Source organism: Rhinopithecus roxellana, chromosome 12 (assembly GCF_007565055.1).
Source record: "Rhinopithecus roxellana isolate Shanxi Qingling chromosome 12, ASM756505v1, whole genome shotgun sequence".
Classification (NCBI taxonomy): Eukaryota; Metazoa; Chordata; class Mammalia; order Primates; family Cercopithecidae; genus Rhinopithecus; species Rhinopithecus roxellana.
In genome coordinates this window covers 87,503,293-87,524,211 of record NC_044560.1, presented here as the reverse complement: position 1 = coordinate 87,524,211, position 20,919 = coordinate 87,503,293, and the positions used below count along the sequence as shown (strand labels likewise).

Genomic DNA, 20,919 nt, shown 5'->3' with positions numbered 1-20,919 from the left:
TACAGGATTAATGGGGAGAAAGGCCCCTGATTCAGTTTGACTAAGGTATGGAAGCCCAGAGGGGTGCTGAGCTCAGGCTGGATGCTTGAACTGGGTCAGGAACAGGACTCGGCCAACGGGAGGTGACAGGCACTCCACAGAGGAAGGGCAGACGGTCATTCCAGAGCCTGGGGCACGCAGGGAAATATTAGTGAATTTGGCATGACGGGCTGGATCTGAGGAAGCAGGGGCTGGTGAGGCAGGAGAGGGAGGCGAGGGTAACTTGCATGTCCGGTTGAGGAGTTAAGCTGAGATGACAGGCCTCTGAAGAAAGGCAGGGAAAGGAGAAGGATCGCAGGGCCATTGGCAAGGCTGAGATGGGAGCTCCATAAAGGCAGGAACTAAAACTGTGTCTCACCATTGTGTCGCTGCACCTGCTCCAGGAGCAAGTTCTCTGAATGACAAACAAAAGGCCCATTCTCTTTCATTAAGAACTGACTGGGGCCAGGCGCAGTGGTTCATGCCTGTAATCCCAACACTTTGGGAGGCCGAGGCAGGCAGATCACTTGAGGTCAGGAGTTCAAGACCAGCCTGGCCAACATGGCGAAACCCCGTCTCTACTAAAAATACAAAAATTTAGCCGGGCATGGTGGTGCGTGCCTGTAGTCCCAGCTACTCAGGAGGCTGAGGCAGAAGAATCACTTGAACCTGGGAGGCAGAGGTTGCAGTGAGCCGAGATCGCGCCACTGCACTCCAGCCTGGGTGGCAGAGCGAGACTCCATCTCAAAAAAAAATAAAAATAAAAAATAAATAAAAACTGACTGGAAGGCTGGGTACAGTGGCTCACGCCTGTAAAACCAGGACTTTGGGAGGCTGAGGTGGGCAGATCACTTGAGGTCAGGAGTTGAAGACCAGCCTGACCAACATGGTGAAACCCCGTCGCTACCAAAACTATAAAAATTAGCCAGGCATGGTGGCAGGCACTTGTAATTCCAGCTACTCGGGAGGCTGAGGCATAAGAATCACTTGAACCTGAGAGGCAGAGGTTGCAGTGAGCCAAAATCGTGCCACTGCGTTCCAGCCTAGGTGAAAAAGCAAGATTTCGTCTCAAAAAAAAAAAAAAAAAAAAAAAAAAAAAAAAAAAAGAACTGACTAGACATGCGAATGTGGAGAAGGAGTCGTAAGGAATGACTCCTGAGTCCCTGAGCTGCATGGCTAGGGAGAGGAGGGGATGGTGGTTAATTCACCATGACAAGGTACATGGGGATTGGAGACAGATTTGATGAAGTGGGGGAAGATTCATCCAGTTGATCATTCAACAAACACGCATGGAGGCCTTACTGTGTGGCAAGTAGTGTTATAGACACTGGAGATAAAGTTTTGAACAAAACTGATAAAAAATGTTGCTCTTATGGAACTTTCAGTCTAGTGGGGATTGAGACAGCCAATATCAGATGGTGAAAAGGGATACGGGGGAGACAGAGATAGTGAGTGGGAGGGAAGGGGCTTGCAAATTTTGAAAAGGGTGCTCAGAGAAGGCCTCAATGAGAAAGTGACATTTAAGCAAAGACCTGAAGAAGGGGAGGGACCAGCCCATGTAGCTATTTGCAGGGGAAACAGTCCAGGCAAATGAAACAGCAAGGGCAAAGGCCCTGGGGCAAGAGACAGCATAACAAGTTCAAGAAGCAAAGAACACAGAGTAGCTGGAGCAAGGCAGCAAAGGGGAGAGTAACAGGAGAGGGATTCAGGAGATAATGGGGATACCAGGTTGTGTAGGGCCCTGTAGACCACTGAAAGGGCTTTGACTTTGACTCTGAATGAGACAGGAGCCATTGGAAAGGTTGGGACAAGGATGGCCTGATCAGACTTCTGTTTGATTGATATCGCACTGGCTGCTGAAGGAACTACAGACAGGTGAGGGAACGAGGATGAAATGGAAGCAGGAGAGCAGGGAGGGGGCTATTGCGATGATCTAGGCAAGAGATGAGGGTAGCTGGGAGCTAGCTAGTATTGGCTTCAGTTATATTTGTATTTTCCAATATATTATCATAAAAATATTTGAACGTAGAGCCAACTTGAACTTTACAGTGAATACCCAGGATTCTGGTTATATTTTGAAAGAAGACAGTCCATGGGACTCACTGAGTGGGCAGAGCCTGTGGGGTATCTTGGGAGGGTTGCAGTGGGCGGTCAGGTCATTTGACCTGGAACTAGAACTGCAGCCCTGGTCTGCAGCATCACACCAGACCCAGACCCCTAAAAATGATTATATGTTAAGGACAGTCTGCTGGTCTGTTGGTACCTAACCTTTTTTGGGTCATGAATCCAATAAACTATGAGCAGTTTGAACCTTTCTCAGAAAATGCAAGGAAAATTGTTTGTAGTTGCAGAGGAATCATGAATACAGACCAATAAAAGACATAAAATGCAGTCTATTTCACTCAATTACAAAATGTTCAGTGTTGCAGAACCATTGTGGGTAAACATTACTAATTTTTAGTGAACATATGAGGACCCCGTGCCTCACCAGGACATCCTCTTGTCTTGCCCCCAGAATTCCTGTTTCTCCATCTGCCTGGTCTATGGGCAATGTGCAGAATACATAATGAAGAGGGGAGCAGTGAGTATTGGGTTATAAAATTCCGTGGAACCTGGAACACACCCTTCTGAGTACTGTGAAGACGTGCGCCCCAAGGCTAGAGCTGAAAAGAGGCTTGGGGCCGGGTGAGCCTTCCAGGCAGGGTCTGCCTCCAAGTGATGCTCCCCGAGGGTGGGGGGCATAGGGATGGAACCCAGCCAGGTGGGAGCCTGGGCCCTGCCCAGCCTCAAAGCTTCAAGCTCAGGAAATCCGGAGGCAGGGGAGGGGGACATCGTTGCCACATTCCCCAGCCCTTTAAGACCCCCAAGGCAGGAAGGCTGCCCGGGCCTCACCAGCTTCCCTCACAGGCTCCTTCCTGGGAGGAAGGGGCTGCCTGTGCCCTCGAAGGCACAAGGGAGGGCAGGAGGGAGGCTCGGAAGGTGTTGCAATCCCCAGCCCCCGGCCTGTCAGAGGCCGAGCCATTAACGACAGAGCTCGGGGAGAGAAGCTGGACTGCAGCTGGTTTCAGGAACTTCTTTTGACGAGGAGAAGAGAAACTAAGGAGATCAAGCAGGGGCCGGGCCAGAGGCTCCAACGTGAGTAGGGGATCCCTAGAGAGGGGCTGAGCCTTGGGCTTGATGGAGAGCTGGAATCCTGGGGCCACTCCCCGCAGCTCTGCCAAGTGTTCATGTCCGGGGTCCTAGGCCTAGGGCCAAGGATTCGTCCTTTGGAACCCCAGCCCTGGACAGTGAATCTCTTTTCACAGGATGCCCCTACTTTGGGGGGTATTGCACCAGGGAAGTCACTCACATCCAAGTAGCTCCTTGAGGACACTGAGCTGGGCTGGGGACAGGCATAATCATTCTCCCCTCCCCATGCCTCTGCCTCTCAGGACGTGTGTGTCTGAGTTCCAGCCGCGCAACCCCTCCCCGTCTGGGTCTCTATTTCACTCTCTGTTTCCATCTTTCCTCCTCAGCTTCTCTCTGGCTTGTTATTTCTCTGAGTTTCTCTGTCTCGCATATTTCCTGCTATCTCTTGAATCTTAAATTCTTGGTAACAGACCGCTTCCTAGGCTCCGGGCCTCCGAGTGCCCCCCACTCTCTGGGTCAGCGTACATCGGGCCCTTTTTCTGTGTCTCTCGACATCTCTCTGGCCTCAGTCGTCCTCTTGGTGGGTCTCTTGTCATTTTGGTCTGTGCGGATTTCAGTCACCTCCTCACTCTGCCACTCTTTGTATCTCTCTCTCTCTTTTTCTTTATCTGCAGCACATCTGGAAAGGCCTCTCCCCTCTGTTTATTCCCAGCCCCCTCCTCCCTCCCCACCCTTCCCTCGGTGAGAGTAGAAACAGCAAGGGGGCCAGGGGTGTGAACTGGGGAAGAGAGTGTGAGGGGAGAGGGTTGAGTGTGATGAGGGAGAAACAGAAAGAGGGGATGCGAGGGCAGCCCGCCCAGGAGGCATCAAGGTGTGCTGAGCCGCGGGAGCGAGCACCTGCAGGGCCCAGCGGAGATGGCCAGTGATGGGAGGGCCAGGGGGCCAGGGAGCTAGGAAGAGGGGATCCAGAAATTGGGCTTTGGAACTGTGCAGTGTGGCATAGACAAAAGCAAGGTGGCAGAGCTGGGAGGTGTGACCACGCAGGCTGTGAGGAAGGCAGAGGTGAGGCGAGAACTGAACTGTGCTGGATTCCATGAGCTGCTGACCCGTTTTCTGGCTCGTGAAAATAACCTATGGTTGCTGAGTGCCAACTCCATGCCAGGCACAGTGCTAGGTGCCTTTACCATAATCATCTCATTTCATCCTCACAACAACCCTGAGGAGTGAGTGCTAATGTTCTTTCTTTTCCACAGATGGGGAAACTGAGGCTCGGCTTGGAAAGGTGAAGTAACTTGTCCAAGGTCACAAAGCAGCTGGTAAGTGGCAGAGCTGGAGATCAAGTCAGGTGACCTGAATCTGAGCTGGGCTCCAAAGCTCTCTGTATATCAGCCCCCCAGAGAGTGAGACTGAACAGGCCCTAGGTCCGCTCAACCAGGCAGGGGGATGTCTAGGGCTGCAGTGGAGGACCAGGGACTGAGGCCAAGCAGGCCAACACCCAGCACCCAGGAGGAAGATGCCGGGGCCTCTTGGGGTTAGGTTGTGTACTCTGGACAGGAGCCAGTGGGGGTAGATATGGTGGTACTGCACAGGGCATAGGCTAGGCCTGAAGCTGACCCTGGCTAGGGCAACAGGGCTGGGATATGATCAAAAGCACATGGAGATGAAAACCAGTGTCCCAAAATCTGGGCCTTGGAGGCTAAATCTTCCCTGACCAGTGTTGGGGGGGATGGATAATCAAACTGGTATGCTGTAGTAAGAAGGTTACCAACCACCGACGGGTAGACAGATGCTGGGGATAGTTGTGCAGGTCTCTCACTGCACAAAACTGAGGAGTAACTAGAGCCGAAATCCAGGCTGTTCCCTAGTTGCCAGGTCCTAGTGTGGTGCTGCACCCGTCCTGAGGATGGGGTGTTTTCTTTCTGATTTGCACAAAGGAGACTTACAGGCTAGCAGTCACTGGGTATTCCGATACTGCAATATACATGAATAGACTGGGGGTTTGGGTAAGGCCCCTGAGAGCAAGAACAGCCTTGGGTATCTGGGCAGTTCTTATCCACACCTCTGTCTGGGAGGGAGAGAAAAGGATTCTCCTACCTTTCTCCCTGCTGAGCATGAGGGACCTGCTGGGACACTACCTGCATGTATGTGTCCAGATATGGACATGCAAGTTGACCAGCAATTCCCACTAATCTGCCACCAAGAGCACCAACTTGTGCTGGAGGATCAGGTGTTGGCCCCAAGACCCCAATGGGAGCAGGGTGAAGATGAGGCTGGATACCTACCCAAGTGGTAGAAACCTGTGCATACTTCCTAAGACTGGAGCCAAGGCACCCTCCATCCAGGTGCTATGGCCGCGACCATACGATGTCTGACCCCAGAAGGCCACCAGAGGTCTGTGCCCAGAAGTGGGAGCATACTGGACCTGTCGGGTGCCCCACTTGATATTCTCAGAGGCCCATATGGCTGAGGCAGCCAGCTTCCTGCAGGTGTAACCTGACGGCCCCTTGCCTCAGCTGCTCCATAGAGTTCTCCCTTTCATCCAGGGAGTGTCCCTGACAACACTGGTATGGTTTCTCCAGGAGAACCTGCCTAGTACTCATGCATGCCCAACCTGGATGTGCCAGGGAGTGAACACCCCAAGAGGCATCCCTTGACCAATGGGGGGCAGGAGTCAGTGGGTAAATCTTCCCATCTTCCCTCCCATCCAAGGGATAAATTGACCCTCCAGTGGACAGCTCTGAGAAGTGTTCTACATGGCTCTTGGGAAGGTTCCAGCAGGATAGAGCCCCAGTTGTCCATAGAGGTGACCAACATATGATGTAACTTTGCGTTGGCTTTCTCTCTGTCCCTGTTTCATTCTCCCCATTTCATCCTCTCCTTATCTGCTGCTAGGATCTTCTCAAAATAAACTACCAGCATGCAATTCCTCATCTCAGGTTCTGCTCTCTGAGGGGAGCCCAGCTTAGATAGCTGGGAAGGGTGAAGAATCCTGTTCCTCACTGGTCCTTTCCCTGCTCTTTCCTGGAAGGCAAGTATAATAACAGTGGCTATCACTGTCATTTCCTATGTTCCAGGCACTGTGCAAAGCCCTTGACTTGCATCATTTTGTGTCTTCCTCTCAAAGTCCCATGAAGTATAGGCTGCTGTTACTTCCATTTTGCAAAGAAACTAAGGACTCAGAGAAGCCAAGCAACCTAGTCAAAGCTGCACAGTGACAGACAAGGATTAAGATCAGCTCTGACTCCAAAGCCCATGGTCTTAAACAAACCTCCTGCCTCCAGGTGAACATCAAGTTGGCACTATGGCAAGGCTGAGAACCTGCAGCCTGACTTGGGCTGCCCTGATCATCCTGCTGCTCCCCGGAAGTGAGTATGGCCAAGGATGAGGGTGCAGTGGTGAGGGGAAGTTACAAGGAGAGATATTGGGAATTTTCTTGCACTGCCACATGGCTCCTGGGATTCCCAGAGAATCCCAAAAGACTCAAGACTGAGCCACAGATATGGGGTAGCTGGCATCCCACCCACAGACTTCCACAGGCAAACCACCACCCAAGAGGAATGGTGAGACGACCCGGGCTGGTCATCCTGGAAAAGGCCAGTGGGGCGCAGATCTTGTCCACAAATCTCTACCAAGCTGTCAGAAGGAACCCATGGGTCCTATGTAGCCTTGGTGGGCAGCAAAGGGATCAGGACGGAAGCTACAAGGGGACAGGTTTCATCCTGAAATAAAGAAGCCCAGGCAGAGCTTGGTTACCAACTATGGAAACTCTGTCTTGAGAGGTAGAGAACTTCTCATCCCCAGAGGTATGCAAGCTGAAGCCAGGATTGACAAAGATGCTGTGCAGCAGGGGTTGGCAAACTTTGTCTGACAGTAATGTTTAGGCTTTGCAGGCCACATACTCTCTCTGTTCCTTGTTTGTTTGTTTGTTTGTTTGTTTGTTTGTTTGTTTTTGAGACAGGGTCTGCCTCTGTTGCCCAGGCTGGAGTGCAGTGGCACAATCACAGCTCACTGCACCCTCAACCTCCTGGGCTCAAGTGATCATCCCGCCTCAGCCTCCAAGGTAGTACAGGGCATGCCACTACACCCAGCTAATGTTTTTGTATTTTTTGTAGAGATGTAGTTTTGCCATGCTGGTCTCGAACTCCTGGGTTCCAGTAATCCACCTGCCCTGACCTCCCAAAGGATGGGGATTACAAGCATGAGCTGCCATGCCCTGCCTATTGCATGTTTCTGTTTTTTCAGGGGTTTTTTTGTTTTGTTTTTTTGAGACCGAGTCTCACTCTGTTGCCCAGGCTGAAGTACAGTAGTGCAATCTCGGCTCCCTGCAACCTCTGCCTGCCGGGTTCAAGTGATTCGCCTGCCTCAGTCTCCTGAATAGCTGGGATTACAGGCGCCTGCCACCAGGCCTGGCTTATTTTTGTATTTTTAGTAGAAACGGGGTTTCACCACGTTGGCCAGGCTGGTCTCAAACTTCTGACCTCAGGTGATCCGCCCACCTCGGCCTCCCAAAGTGCTGGGATTACAGGCGTGAGCCACAGCGCCCAGGCCTGTTGCATGTTTTTATTTGGTTTTTGTTTTGTTTGTTTTTAACTCTTTAAAAATGTAAGGAACATTCTTAGTTGTTAGGCCATACAAAAAAAGGCCACTCAAGCTCTGCTGTAGAGGGCAGAGCATCAGGTAGAGTTTTGAAGCAAACAACCTGGTAAATTTCCTTCCAGCCTGAAATCCTGAGTCTGTGAAGTAGTAGAAGCCCTTTGCTGAGAATCATGAACTTGTTCTGTGACCCTGGGCAAACTGCTTCTCCTCTCAGGGTCTTCGCATCCCCATCAGTAAAACAGGCCTAAGAAAACCTGAGAGAGGACAGAAAGCATTGCAGGCAAAGTGTATGTTTATTTGTTCATTTATTTATCAAAAAAAATTCATCGACCGGGTGCGGTGGCTCATGCCTGTAATTCCAGCACTTTGGGAGGCTGAAGAGGGTGGATCACAAGGTCATGAGATCAAGACCAGCCTGGCCAGCATGGTGAAACCCCATCTCTACTAAAAATACAAAAAAAACATTAGCTGGGCATGATGGTGCGTGCCTGTAGCCCCAGCTACTTGGGAGGCTGAGGCAGGAGAATCGCTTGAACCCAAGAGGCAGAGGTTGCAGTGAGCTGAGATTGCGCCATTGCACTCCAGCCTGGGTGACAGCAAAACTCCATCTCAAAATAATAATAATAAATATTCATGAAGGTCCTACTCTGTACTAGGCACTGGGAATACAGTAATAAGCAAACAGCCAAGGTCTGCTGGCCTCACAGAATTTATAGTCTAGCTGGAGTGATAGATAAGTAAATAATCATAAGACTCTATAATTATGAAGGATAATAAGAGCTTTGAGGAAGTACAGGGACCTTGGCCTCCTCCAGTTCGTTAGTGCCTGGCCTGGTTTCTTCAAGATGCCTAAGCATTAACCAGGTGAAACAGGGGTGGGAGAGAGAAAGAAGAGTCCCTCCAAAAAGAACAGCAGGCTGGGCACAGAGGCTCACATCTGTAGTCCCAGCACTTTGGGAGGCTGAGGCAGGAGGACTGCTTAAGCCCAGGAGTTCAAGATTAGCCTGGCCAACATAGTGAAACCTCATCTCTACACACACACGAAAAAAAAACAAAATCAAAAAATTAGCAAGGTATGCTGGCATGAACCTGTAGTCCCAGCTACTCAGGAGGCTGAGGTGGGAGGATCACTTGAGCCTAGGAGGTCAAGGGTGCAGTGAGCCATGATTATGCCACTTCACTCCAGCCTGAGTGACGAGCAAGACCTTGAAGAAAAAAAAGAAAAAGAAAACCAAAACAAAACAAAACAAAAAACACACACAGCAGGTGCAAAGATCCAGAGATTGGAAAGATTATGGAGTTTTCAAAGAATAGCAAGAATGAGCCAGAATGGCTGGAGCTGAGAGACCGGTATAAGCTGGAACTGAGAGGGTCAGGCAGGGGCCAGGCCACAAGAGCTAGGTGAAGGATTTGAGTCTTTATCCTAATGATTGCAGCACATACTCACATGCCAGACACTGCTCTAAATGCCTTCCATATGTTATCGCATGTAATCCTTCCAGCAACACTAAGGTAGGGATGATTTTATCCCCATTTTACAGATGAGAAAACTGAGGCACAGAAAATCTCAGAAATATACCAGGATCATGTAATTAATAAGCAATAGAACCAGAATTTAAACCGAGGCAGTCTAGTCCCAACATCCACACTCATCCATCACACCATACTCCTTTCAGAGCAATAATGTGCCATTGAAGTGCTGCGATGGAGATGGGGTAGCAGAATCAGATTTGAATTGTGAAAAGATTGCTGTGGTTATGGGTTCTTATCACTCTAATCACTGCTTGCACCATCCTTGGGGAGGGCAATGGGGAGTTAACAGTCTCCATCTGGTGGTGTGCTGGTGCTGGCTTGCAAACACTAATTGGGAACATCTCTTCCCAACTCCCCGATCAATGATGTCACTTCAGTAGGCTGAAATCAGCTACAGTGAGAGTATTTACACCATGGAAAGGCACACGCTACAAACCAGGGTCTGCTTTTCTCTGCCAAGCTGGCTGATAAACAGTTAGTGGCACAGCACTATCTCTGTCTTACCTCCGTAGCCTCTCGAAGTCTCCGTCCACATCCTTCCATTTCCAGCCCCCATGTCTTGAAGGGTGAGAAAGGAAGGTGAGGGCCCTGAGTCTAGGAGTACAAAGGCCTAGATTATAGCCCAGCTCTGCTAGGCAGAGGAGTCGTTCCTGGCCCATTCTCTTCCACCCCAGGTCTGGAGGAGTGCGGGCACGTCAGTGTCTCAGCCCCCATTGTCCACCTGGGGGATCCCATCACAGCCTCCTGCATCATCAAGCAGAACTGCAGCCATCTGGACCTGGAGCCACAGATTCTGTGGAGACTGGGAGCAGAGCTTCAGCCCGGGGGCAGGCAGCAGCGTCTGTCTGATGGGACCCAGCAATCTACCATCACCCTGCCCCACCTCAACCACACTCGGGCCTTTCTTTCCTGCTGCCTGAACTGGGGCAACAGCCTGCAGATCCTGGACCAGGTTGAGCTGCGTGCAGGCTGTAAGTCCCTCCAGCCATCCAACTACTCTGCCTCCAACACCCTCCTGCCAATACTAATAAGAATATTAGGCCGGGCCCGGTGGCTCAAGCCTGTAATCCCAGCACTTTGGGAGGCCGAGATGGGCGGATTACGAGGTCAGGAGATCGAGACCATCCTGACTAACACGGTGAAACCCCGTCTCTACTAAAAAGTACAAAAAAATTAAAAAACCGGGCGAGGTGGCGGGCGCCTATAGTCCCAGCTAATGTAGTCTCAGCTACTCGGGAGGCTGAGGCAGGAGAATGGCGTAAACCCGGGAGGCGGAGCTTGCAGTGAGCTGAGATACGGCCACAGCACTCCAGCCTGGGCAGCAGAGCGAGACTCCGTCTCAAAAAAAAAAAAAAAAAAGAATATTACCGGCCGGGCGCGGTGGCTCACGCCTGTAATTCCAGCACTTTGGGAGGCCAAGGCAGGCGGATCACCTGAGGTCAGGAGTTTGTGACCAGCCTGGCCAACATGGTGAAACCCTGTCTCTACTAAAAACACAAAAAATTAGCCGGGCGTGGTGGCGGGCGCCTGTAATCCCAGCTACTCGGGAGGCTGAGGCAGGAGAATTGCTCGAACCCAGGAAGTGGAGGTTGCAATGAGCCGAGATCACGCCACTGCACTCCAGCCTGGGCAACAAAAGTGAAAATTGGTCTCAAAAAACAAAAGAATACTACCTATTGAGCTCTTATCTAATAAGCACTTTATGGGCATGATATCAGGTAACAGTAGTACAAGTTGGTACTACTGTGTAGCCTCACTTTGCAGATGAGGAAACTGAGGGTCAGGGAGGGTACATGACTTGCCCTTGTCACACATTAATAAGGATGGAGGCAGTGTGGCTTTAAAGCCAGTGTGGTGACCACTACTCTACATAGCGCAAGTCCTCAGCCATCAGAGGGTGTCTCCAGGGAGAACATTCTCTACCAGCTGGGCTTGTCCCTGGCTTCTCCCCCACCCCCGTTTCAAACTTCCTTTCAAACTGAGAAAGATGGAGTTTGTGCCAAGTTGAGGCATAAGGAAAAAACAAAGACCAAGGTTCTTGTTTAAGAATCAGTAATGGGCCGGGCACAGTGGCTCACACCTGTAATCCCAGCACTTTGGGAGCCTGTGGTGGGTGAATCATTTGAGGTCAGGAGTTTGAGACCAGCCTGGCCAACGTGTAGAAACCCTGTCTCTACTAAAAATACAAAAATTAGCCGAGCGAGCCGAGATCGCGCCACTGCACTCCAGCCTGGGCCACAGAGTGAGACTCTGTCTCAAAAAAAAAAAAAAAAAAGGGCCGGGCGCGGTGGCTCAAGCCTGTAATCCCAGCACTTTGGGAGGCCGAGACGGGCGAATCACGAGGTCAGGAGATCGAGACCATCCTGGTTAACACGGTGAAACCTCGTCTCTACTAAAAAAAATACAAAAAACTAGCCGGACGAGGTGGCGGGCGCCTGTAGTCCCAGCTACTCGGGAGGCTGAGGCAGGAGAATGGCGTGAACCCGGGAGGCGGAGTTTGCAGTGAGCCGAGATCCGGCCACTGCACTCCAGCCTGGGTGACAGAGCGAGACTCCGCCTCAAAAAAAAGCATCAGTAATGGCCACTGCTAAAACTTATGTAGCATTTCCTGTATGTCAGGCACTGTTCTGAGCACTTCATGTAGAGTGAGTCATTTAGCCCTCATGACAACACTAGGGGGTGGGATTTTACCATTATCCCCATTTTACAGATGAGGATGCTGAGGCACAGAGCAGTTAAATAACTTCAGGATCACAGGGCTAATGAATGGCAGGACCAGGATGAAAACCCAAACACTACACTGTCACTGACAAAGCGTCTGGAGTTGGGGGACTTGGAAGTGGGCCACCACTGGGCTGCTGGGGGTCTGTGAGGCTTGCCCCTGTACATGCCTGCGACTTAGCTTCCCCCAGGGCTGCCCTTCCAGAGCCACTCTGCCTGGAGACGGGGGGACAGACAAGGTGACAACAGAGGAACCAAGCCAGGGCAAGGCAACATGGCCAGCTAGTCCCAGAGGGTGCTTTCTGAGTGGTCCCACCCAAAGCCCTCACACTCTTCCCACCCACATGCAGACCCTCCAGCCATACCCCGCAACCTCTCCTGCCTCATGAACCTCACAACCAGCAGCCTCATCTGCCAGTGGGAGCCAGGACCTGAGACCCACCTACCCACCAGCTTCACTCTGAAGAGCTTCAAGTGAGGAGGGGCCCCCACCCTGGTCGCCTCCCTTTGGATTCTGGGGTGGGGCATGGGTAGGATGTTGGGCACACCTCTGGGAGGGAGAAGGGAGCCTCGCTTTCTACCTCTGCTTGGCACCCAAGCCTGGACTATTGGCAGGAGCCGGGGCAACTGTCAGACCCAAGGGGACTCCATCCTGGACTGCGTGCCCGAGGACGGGCAGAGCCACTGCTCCATCCCACGCAGACACCTGCTGTTGTACCAGAATATGGGCATCTGGGTGCAGGCGGAGAATGCGCTGGGGACCAGCATGTCCCCACAACTGTGCCTTCAGCCCATGGACGTTGGTGGGTGATGCAGGGGAGGGAGGGGGTCCCCAAAATGGGCAGACACTGAGAGGAAGGGAGAGGGAAACACAGAACCAGCAACAGACAAGACGACACTGGAAGACCTAGAGACAGAGGCAGAGGAGAGGGACAGAGACAAAGAGAGGTGCAGCTGGAGACAGAGAAATGGTGACACAGACCCAGAGACAGGAAGACACAGAGGCAAGGAGGCACATTCAGTCATGCTTTCAGCGCATTTCCTGAAGCACCCACTACGTGTTAGGCACTGCCCTAGGTACTGGGGATACAAAGCATCAAAAATCCTGCCCTCAGAATGTTAGATTCCAGTGGGGGGAAAAATAAGATAGAGTTTCAGATGGCAATAAGCAGAAAGGAGAAATTAAAGGAGGGGAAGGGCATAGAGAGAGAGGGGAAGGGGAGCACTGGCTATTTCAATAGGCTTGTCAATAAAGCCTCACTAAGAGGATGACAATTGAGCAGATCCTTGAAGGAAATGAGGGAGCAAGCTGCTGGATATCTGGAGAGAAAACATTTCAAGCAGAAGTAACAATCAGTGCAAAAGCCCTGGGGCAAGAGCAGAAACAGACACCTAGAGAGAAACAAAGACACAGAAAGAGGAACCACAGAAACCGGCCATTAGCAACGTGGACAGATGGTGAACTGCAGACAGGGAGACAAGAGGGAGCTAAAACAGAGCCCTCTAGGGTGGGGCAGGGAGACTTTCTGACAGTCCCACTCCTTGCAGTGAAACTGGAGCCCCCCATGCTGCGGACCATGGACCCCAGCCCTGAAGCGGCCCCTCCCCAGGCAGGCTGCCTACAGTTGTGCTGGGAGCCATGGCAGCCAGCCCTGCACATAAATCAGAAGTGTGAGCTGCGCCATAAGCCGCAGAGTGGAGAAGCCAGCTGGGCACTGGTGAGGCAGAGGGCAACCTGGAGAGCCTGAGGTGGTGGGGGCAGGGGGTAGGGTAAGTTGGGCTTGAGCTGGCCCTAGAATGACCCAGCCATCCAAGGCTCATAGTCATGTCCACCCCCAACCAGGTGGGCCCCCTGCCATTGGAGGCCCTTCGGTATGAGCTCTGTGGGCTCCTACCAGCCACGGCCTACACCCTGCAGATACGCTGCATCCGCTGGCCCCTGCCTGGCCACTGGAGCGACTGGAGTCCCAGCCTGGAGCTGAGAACTACTGAACGGGGTAAGGAGGTGATGAGAGGCTGGCAGCAGCCATCAGTATCCAGTCCAGGCTTCAGGGCCTTCCCCAACTGGCACCCCCTCTTCTTGTTCCATCCACAGCCCCCACTGTCAGACTGAACACATGGTGGCGGCAGAGGCAGCTGGACCCCAGGACAGTGCAGCTGTTCTGGAAGGTGACTCCCTCTGAAGGCCATCCCTCCACCTCGACACCTCCTCCAATCCAAACAGGCCCCTGCAAACCGAGGCTTAGGACTGCAACAGGTCTGGGAGGCGTGGATGCATTTATATGTGATTTGCATGCAATTTGCATGTGCCTAGGGAGCTGAGTTAGCTTTTGGAGAGACTACAACGCAGGTCACAGGGTACTTCAGTGAATAGTTAAGAGCCTGCTGTGTGCACTGACTTGTTTCTTCCTGTCCTCTGGTTTCTTCCTGCCCTCCTTCCTAGAACCTAGCACAAGGGAACAGAGGGAAAAGGGGAGGGGGATGAGAAGCCTGGCCCCAGCCTGGGGAGGCTCCGTTCGTATGATCCATCCACCCTACCTAGAGGCTCTCCTCGATTCAAGATGAGCTGCACATCCCCTTCTCTTTTTCCTCCTCTGCCCCGCAGCCAGTGCCCCTGGAGGAAGACAGCGGACAGATCCAAGGTTATGTGGTTTCTTGGAGACCCTCAGGCCAGGCTGGGGCCATCCTGCCCCTCTGCAACACCACAGAGCTCAGCTGCACCTTCCCCCTGCCTTCAGAAGCCCAGGAGGTGGCCCTTGTGGCCTATAACTCAGCCGGGACCTCCCGTCCCACCCCGGTGGTCTTCTCAGAGAGCAGAGGTAAAGGGGGCTGGCGGCCAGAAGAACACAGAGGTCAAGCGCACCAATTCAAAGGCTAGACTGCCTGGGTTCAAATCTAGTCCCCTTAGCCGGGGGCGGTGGCTCATACCTATAATCCCAGCACTTTGGGAGGCTGAGGTGGGCAGATCATCTGAGGTCAGGAGTTCAAGACCAGCCTGGCCAACATGGTGAAACCCCATCTCTACTAAAAATACAAAAATTAGCCAGGCATGGTGGCGGGCACCTGTAATCCCAGCTACTCGGGAGGCTGAGGCAGGAGAATTGCTTGAACCTGGGAGGCGGAAGTTGCAACAAGCTGAGATTGCACCATTGCACTCTAGCCTGGGCAACAGAAGGAGACTCCACCTCAAAAAAAAAAAAAAAATCTAGTCCTATCACTTGCTAACAGTGTGACCTGAGCAAGTTACATCCCGTCCCCAGCCTCTGTTTACACATCTAGCAGATGGCGATGATAACAGCACCTACTGAGGGGTGCCGTGGGGTGTACATGAGTTAAGACAAGTACCTGTCACAAAGTAACTGCTCTGCATGTGTCTGCTGTTGTTATTATCATTAGCCAGAACCAGGTTAAGCTCTCTCTCTCACACACACACACACACACACAGCCCATTCTGCCAAGAAAGCCAAGAGAGAAAGCCCCAGGCTTTTCCACCTGGAACATGGTCTATGAGTTCATTGCTCATTCTCAGATCAGCTGCCACCACCCATTGCTTTCCCTAAACATGGGTCCTTGCCAGGTGGGACGAATAATCACAATAACAATAATCATAGCTAATATTCCCACTTACTAGCTGTGCGATCTTAGATAAGTTTCTTAACTTCTCTGTGTCTCTCAGTTTTCTCATTAATAAAATGGGAACAAGAGTAGTACTTCCTGGGTATGACTATTAGAGGACTCAGTGAATTAAAATATATCAAGGAGTCCAGTACAGTGGCTCATGCCTGTAATCCCAGCACTTTGGGAGGCTGAGGCGGGCAGATCACCTGAGGTCAGGAGGTCAAGACCAGCCTGGCCAACATAGTGAAACCCCATCTCTACTAAAAATACAAAAATTAGCCAGGCATGGTGGCGGTTGCCTATAATCTCAGCTACTTGGGAGGCTGAGGCAGGAGAATCACTTGAACCAGGGAGGCAGACGTTGCAATGAGCCAAGATGGCGCCACTGCACTTCAGCTTAGGTGACAGAGCAAGTCTCCACATAAAAATAAAATAAAATAAAGTAAGGTAAAGTAAAAAGTAAACTAAAATAAAATATATCAAGGACTACGCCTGACACATACCAAGAACCAAAGAGTGTTAGCTATTATCACTAACAAGAACTACTCTGCGCCAGGCACTGTGCCGGGCTTGTTTTGTGCATCAAGTCATTTAATCTGCACTGAGACCCTATGAGGTAGGAACTTTTATCATCATTTCCACTTTACAGATGAGGAAACTGAGGCTCAGATGTTGACCTACCAAAGGTCACCCAGCCTGTAAGTAGCAAAGCCAGGATTTGAACCCAGGCTTCTGGCTCCAGGGCCTGCATTCTTTTCACCTTCATTCCACCATTTCCCACCCTGTCTCCAGGCCCAGCCCTGACCAGACTCCATGCCATGGCCCAAGACCCTCACAGCCTCTGGGTGGGCTGGGAGCCCCCCAGTCCATGGCCTCAGGGCTATGTGATTGAGTGGGGACTGAGCCCCCCCAGCACGAGCAATAGCAACAAGACCTGGAGGATGGAACAGAATGGGAGCGCCACGGGGTTTCTGCTGCAGGGTAAGGCTGGCCTGGAAAGTCGTGCAGGGCCAGGGACAAAGGGAGGCAGTGCTTGTCTGACAATAGGCATGGGGCAACCTGAACTGCCCAAGAGACATGGATTCTCCAGCCTTTCTTGATCCTTCACTGTTCTCATTTCATATCCTCATAATCAGGAAGTTCTTCCTTAGTCTAACCTGATCCTTTTTCTATAGCCCTGACCCTGCCACCCTTCTAGCTCTCTCTTCTACTTTTCTTCCCTAATTCTCATCAAATGATCTAAAGAAGATATTGCGGAGGTTAACCCTGAATCATGAGGCCAGGTTAGCCCTGACTAGAGGTCTGAGGCTAGCTCCTGATCATTAGCACAGGTTAGCCCCTAACAGGAATGCCTACCTCATTTTCTCTCTACAGAGAACATCAGGCCCTTTCAGCTCTATGAGATCACTGTGACTCCCTTGTACCAGGACGCCATGGGACCCTCCCAGCATGTCTATGCCTACTCCCAAGAAATGGGTTCGTCAACCACCAGGCCCCTTTCCAGAATCCTCTCCTCTCTCTCCCAAGGCTCTGCCTGGTCCCCAGCAATCAGCAGTATAGGGAACATTGCCTTCTTACCATACTTTCGGCCCTGGAGAGGATCTCTCCCAATCCCCTGGCTTAACTAACACTGGATCCCTACAGCTGGACAGAAATCAGGTGCTGTGATAAAAATTGAGTAGAGAGTTGGCACAATTCAAGGAGCAAACCTGGCAAAAATCAATCCATTTCCCAGACAAAAATAAAGTGTTATATGTAACAGAAATTGGACAGAGGGGCCGGATGCAGTGGCTCACACCTATAATCCTAACACTCTGAGAGGCCAGGGCAGGCAGATCCCCTGAGCTCAAGAGTTTGAGACCAGCCTAGGCAACCTTGTCTCTACAGAAAAATAAATAAATAAATCAACCAACCAGCCAATCAACCAAAAATTAGCTGGGTGCAGTGGTGTGTGCCTGTAACCCCAGCTACTTGAGAGGCTGAGGTGGGAGGATTGGATTGCCCAAGAGGTTGAGGCTGTAGTGAGCCAAGATGGCACCACTGTACTCCAGCCTGGGTGACAGAGCGAGCCCCTGTCTCAAAAACAAAAGCAAAAGAAATTGGACAGAGGACCTGGCATAAATTTGGAGAGTGAGTGGCAGAAATCAGAGAGTAAATCAGATGAAATCAGGCCTGGTAGAAATCAGAAAAGTGAGGCTCCAGAGTCAAGCAGAGCCAGGTTCAAATCCTGGCTCAGATATTTAATAGCAGTAGGTGGAATCTGGATTAAATCCCTGGAAAAATGAGGCTTGGGCATGAGTCCCCTTGGACTCTTTTCTCACCCACCCCACAGTGCCTGGGAAGCTACAAGAAGTCCAATCGGGCTCTTGCTCTGCCCCACTCCCTTCAACTCCCACACCTCTCTCTTCCCACAGCCCCCTGCCATGCCCCAGAGCTGCATCTAAAGCACATTGGCAAGACCTGGGCACAGCTGGAGTGGGTGCCTGAGCCCCCTGAGCTGGGGAAGAGCCCCCTTACCCACTACACCATCTTCTGGACCAATACTCAAAACCAGTCGTTCTGTGAGTCTATCCTCAGTTCCCCACAGCCCCAGAAGGCCCAGGAGGGGGTGCTCAGCTGCCATGGAGGCAGCTTCAGCATCCAGGCCTATGCTGACCGTACAACCCTCCCAGCCACCATCCTGAATGCCTCTTCCCATGGCTTTGTCCTCCATGGCCTGGAGCCCGCCAGTCTGTATCACATTCACCTCATGGCTGCCAGCCAGGCCGGGGCCACCAACAGTACAGTCCTCACCCTGATGACCTTGATCCCAGGTAAGGGGAGACGAGGGCTGGGCAGAGATGGCTATTGGAAGGGTACCCCACCCAAAGGATGCTGATTTTGAGAGTAGATGGGGACTGACTTTGAATCCCCTGGTCGGAGGGAGGAGACCCAGCCTTCCCCACATGCATTCTAACTTCTTCCGGCTCTGCCCTCACTGCAGAGGGATCCGAGCTACACATCCTCCTGGGCCTGTTCGGCCTCCTGCTCTTGCTCTCCTGCCTCTGTGGAACTGCCTGGCTCTGCTGCAGCCCCAGGTGAGTCCCTTTGAGAGACCTGAGATCCTGCATCCCCCACCCACAGGGAACCTCAGGTCGAGGTGGGCCCATCTAAGTCCCTTCCAACCTTCCCAAACTTTGGGGCCCATGTCTGAGAGTCCCAGCCCCCAGCTTCTTCTCTCTGCACTAAGGGCAGCTGCATCTCTTCAGATGGGATGGGTGGGACAAAGGATGGAAAGATTGGAGGGTATGTCTGACCCAGCCTCCACCTGCCCTCCTCTCCAGCAGGAAGAATCCCCTCTGGCCAAGTGTCCCAGACCCAGCTCACAGCAGCCTGGGCTCCTGGGTGCCCACTATCATGGAAGAGGTGAGAATCCAGGAGGGAGAGGGAAATGAGGTGGGGATGTCAGCCCAGGCTCAGTGAAGGGACACCTTCTGAAGCCAAATACTCAGGTCTTCCTGTGACTTCCGGCAACATCCCCTCCCTTTGGAGTGAAGCAGACCCAAGTTTGAATCCCAGCTCTGTCCATCTCAAAGCCTCGGTCACCTCCCTGTGATATGGAAAAACTGACCATGCTGAGTCCGAACGGTGCATGGCATATGTCAGGCATGTGTGAGGAACATACCAGTGCTTTGCAAGTGGAACCCTTTGTGTTCCAGCAGTAACAGCAGGAATGTCCCCCACAACTGCCTGGACCCAGACAGGGACGGTGGCTGGGGCAGACATCTGAAAGGAGCCATGCCCTCACCCCACATCCTTGTGTGCAGGAGGCCTTCCAGCTGCCCGGCCTCGGCATGCCACCCATCACCAAGCTCACAGTGCTGGAGGAGGACGAGAAGAAGCCACTGCCCTGGGAGTCCCATAACAGCTCAGAGACCTGTGGCCTCCCCACTCTGGTCCAGACCTATGTGCTCCAGGGGGACCCAAGAGCAGCTCCCACCCAGCCCCAATCCCAGTCCGGCACCAGCGATCAGGTCCTCTACGGGCAGCTGCTGGGCAGCCCCACAAGCCCAGGGCCAGGGCACTATCTCCGCTGCGACTCCACTCAGCCCCTCTTGGCGGGCCTCACCCCCAGCCCCAAGTCCTATGAGAACCTCTGGTTCCAGGCCAGCCCCCTGGGGACCCTGGTAACCCCAGCCCCAAGCCAGGAGGACGACTGTGTCTTTGGGCCACTGCTCGACTTCCCCCTCCTGCAGGGGATCCGGGTCCATGGGGTGGAGGGGCTAGAGAGCTTCTAGGGCTTCCTGGGGTTCCCTTCTTGGGCCTGCCTCTTAAAGGCCTGAGCTAGCTGGAGGAGAGGGGAGGGTCCAGAAGCCCATGACTAAAAACTACCCCAGCCCAGGTTCTCCCCATCTCCAGCCACCAGCATCCCCTCTCCCGCCAGTCTCCATAGGCTGGGCCTCCCAGGCAATCTTCATACTTTAAGGACCAGATCATGCTCCATCCGGCCCCACCCAATGGCCTTTTGTACTTGTTTCCTATAACTTCACTATTGTAAACTAGCTTTTGGTTTGGAGTTTTTGTTATTGTTTATAGACACTCTTGGGTGTACCTGAGTCTCTGCTATTTATTTTTCAGGGCCCAGCAGTCAGGGGGAAACTTCTCAGAGTTGGTCCTTCCCCCCTCCCTCCCTTCCTTCCCCCCTCCCTCCCTTCCCCCCTCCCTCCCTCCCTTCCCCCCTCCCTCCCTTCCTTCCCCCCTCCCTCCCTTCCCCCCTCCCTCTCTTCCTTCCCCCCTCCCTTCCTTCCTCCCTTTCCCTTCTTTCCTCCCTTTCCCTTCTTTCCTCCCTTTCCCTTCTTTCCTCCCTTTCCCTTCCTTCCTTCCTTTCCCTTCCTTCCCTTCCTTCCGCTAGCTCTCAGCATCGAGGCCCTGTGCAAATGACTCAGCTCAGTTCACCCTCAGAGAGCTCCATTCTAGTGGTGGGGACTTGAAAACTGATCCTTAGTGCACAGTGGCATGGGTTACATGGGGGGAGTGACAGAGTGCGGTGGGACACGGTGAAGAGACTTTGGAAAAAACTAACCCCTGTTGGGGAAATATAATTTAAGACAAAATCCCCTGCCAATCCAGAAAACCTCTTCACAAGGATAGAAAAGCAAGAAAACGGTATTATTGAATAAGCATTAAACCAGAATGTGATACACTGGTGATCCACTAAAGAGACTGCAAAGAGAAAAATCTTACCCTTTTATGTAGCCAAGTGAATACAATTTATTGTATCCATTTTCTCAAGATAAACAATAACTGGTCCTCAAGCAAGAGGAC

At 52.2% G+C, this 20,919-nt stretch overlaps 1 protein-coding gene across 3 annotated transcripts; it reads left to right on the top strand.

Moving 5' to 3' along the window:
* The first annotated feature begins 2,652 nt into the window (after positions 1-2,652).
* Positions 2,653-20,205, top strand: CSF3R (colony stimulating factor 3 receptor). 3 transcript variants are annotated; one of them, XM_030941637.1, is made up of 17 exons: positions 2,653-3,153; positions 4,401-4,463; positions 6,429-6,512; positions 9,951-10,247; positions 12,348-12,471; positions 12,613-12,800; positions 13,546-13,715; positions 13,841-13,994; positions 14,093-14,166; positions 14,603-14,816; positions 16,408-16,596; positions 16,990-17,091; positions 18,030-18,176; positions 18,288-18,428; positions 18,599-18,692; positions 18,942-19,020; positions 19,422-20,205. In XM_030941637.1, the coding sequence occupies exons 3-17, from the start codon at positions 6,449-6,451 to the stop codon at positions 19,890-19,892; spliced, it is 2,508 nt and encodes an 835-aa protein (XP_030797497.1). In that variant the 5' UTR covers positions 2,653-3,153; positions 4,401-4,463; positions 6,429-6,448; the 3' UTR covers positions 19,893-20,205. The 3 variants fall into 3 exon arrangements, with proteins under 3 accessions (XP_030797497.1, XP_010358737.2, XP_030797496.1); XM_010360435.2 differs by having other exon boundaries at positions 18,939-19,020; XM_030941636.1 differs by having other exon boundaries at positions 3,003-3,153; positions 6,222-6,512; positions 18,939-19,020.
* The last annotated feature ends 714 nt before the right edge of the window (positions 20,206-20,919 follow it).

Excerpts from the sequence above, each read along its gene's own strand:
- CSF3R (XM_010360435.2), top strand. The coding sequence starts at position 6,449 with ATGGCAAGGCTGAGAACCTGCAGCCTGACTTGGGCTGCCCTGATCATC. Across the intron at positions 10,248-12,347 it reads GGTTGAGCTGCGTGCAGGCT|ACCCTCCAGCCATACCCCGC; the intron begins GTAAGTCCCTCC and ends ACCCACATGCAG. Across the intron at positions 16,597-16,989 it reads CACGGGGTTTCTGCTGCAGG|AGAACATCAGGCCCTTTCAG; the intron begins GTAAGGCTGGCC and ends TTCTCTCTACAG.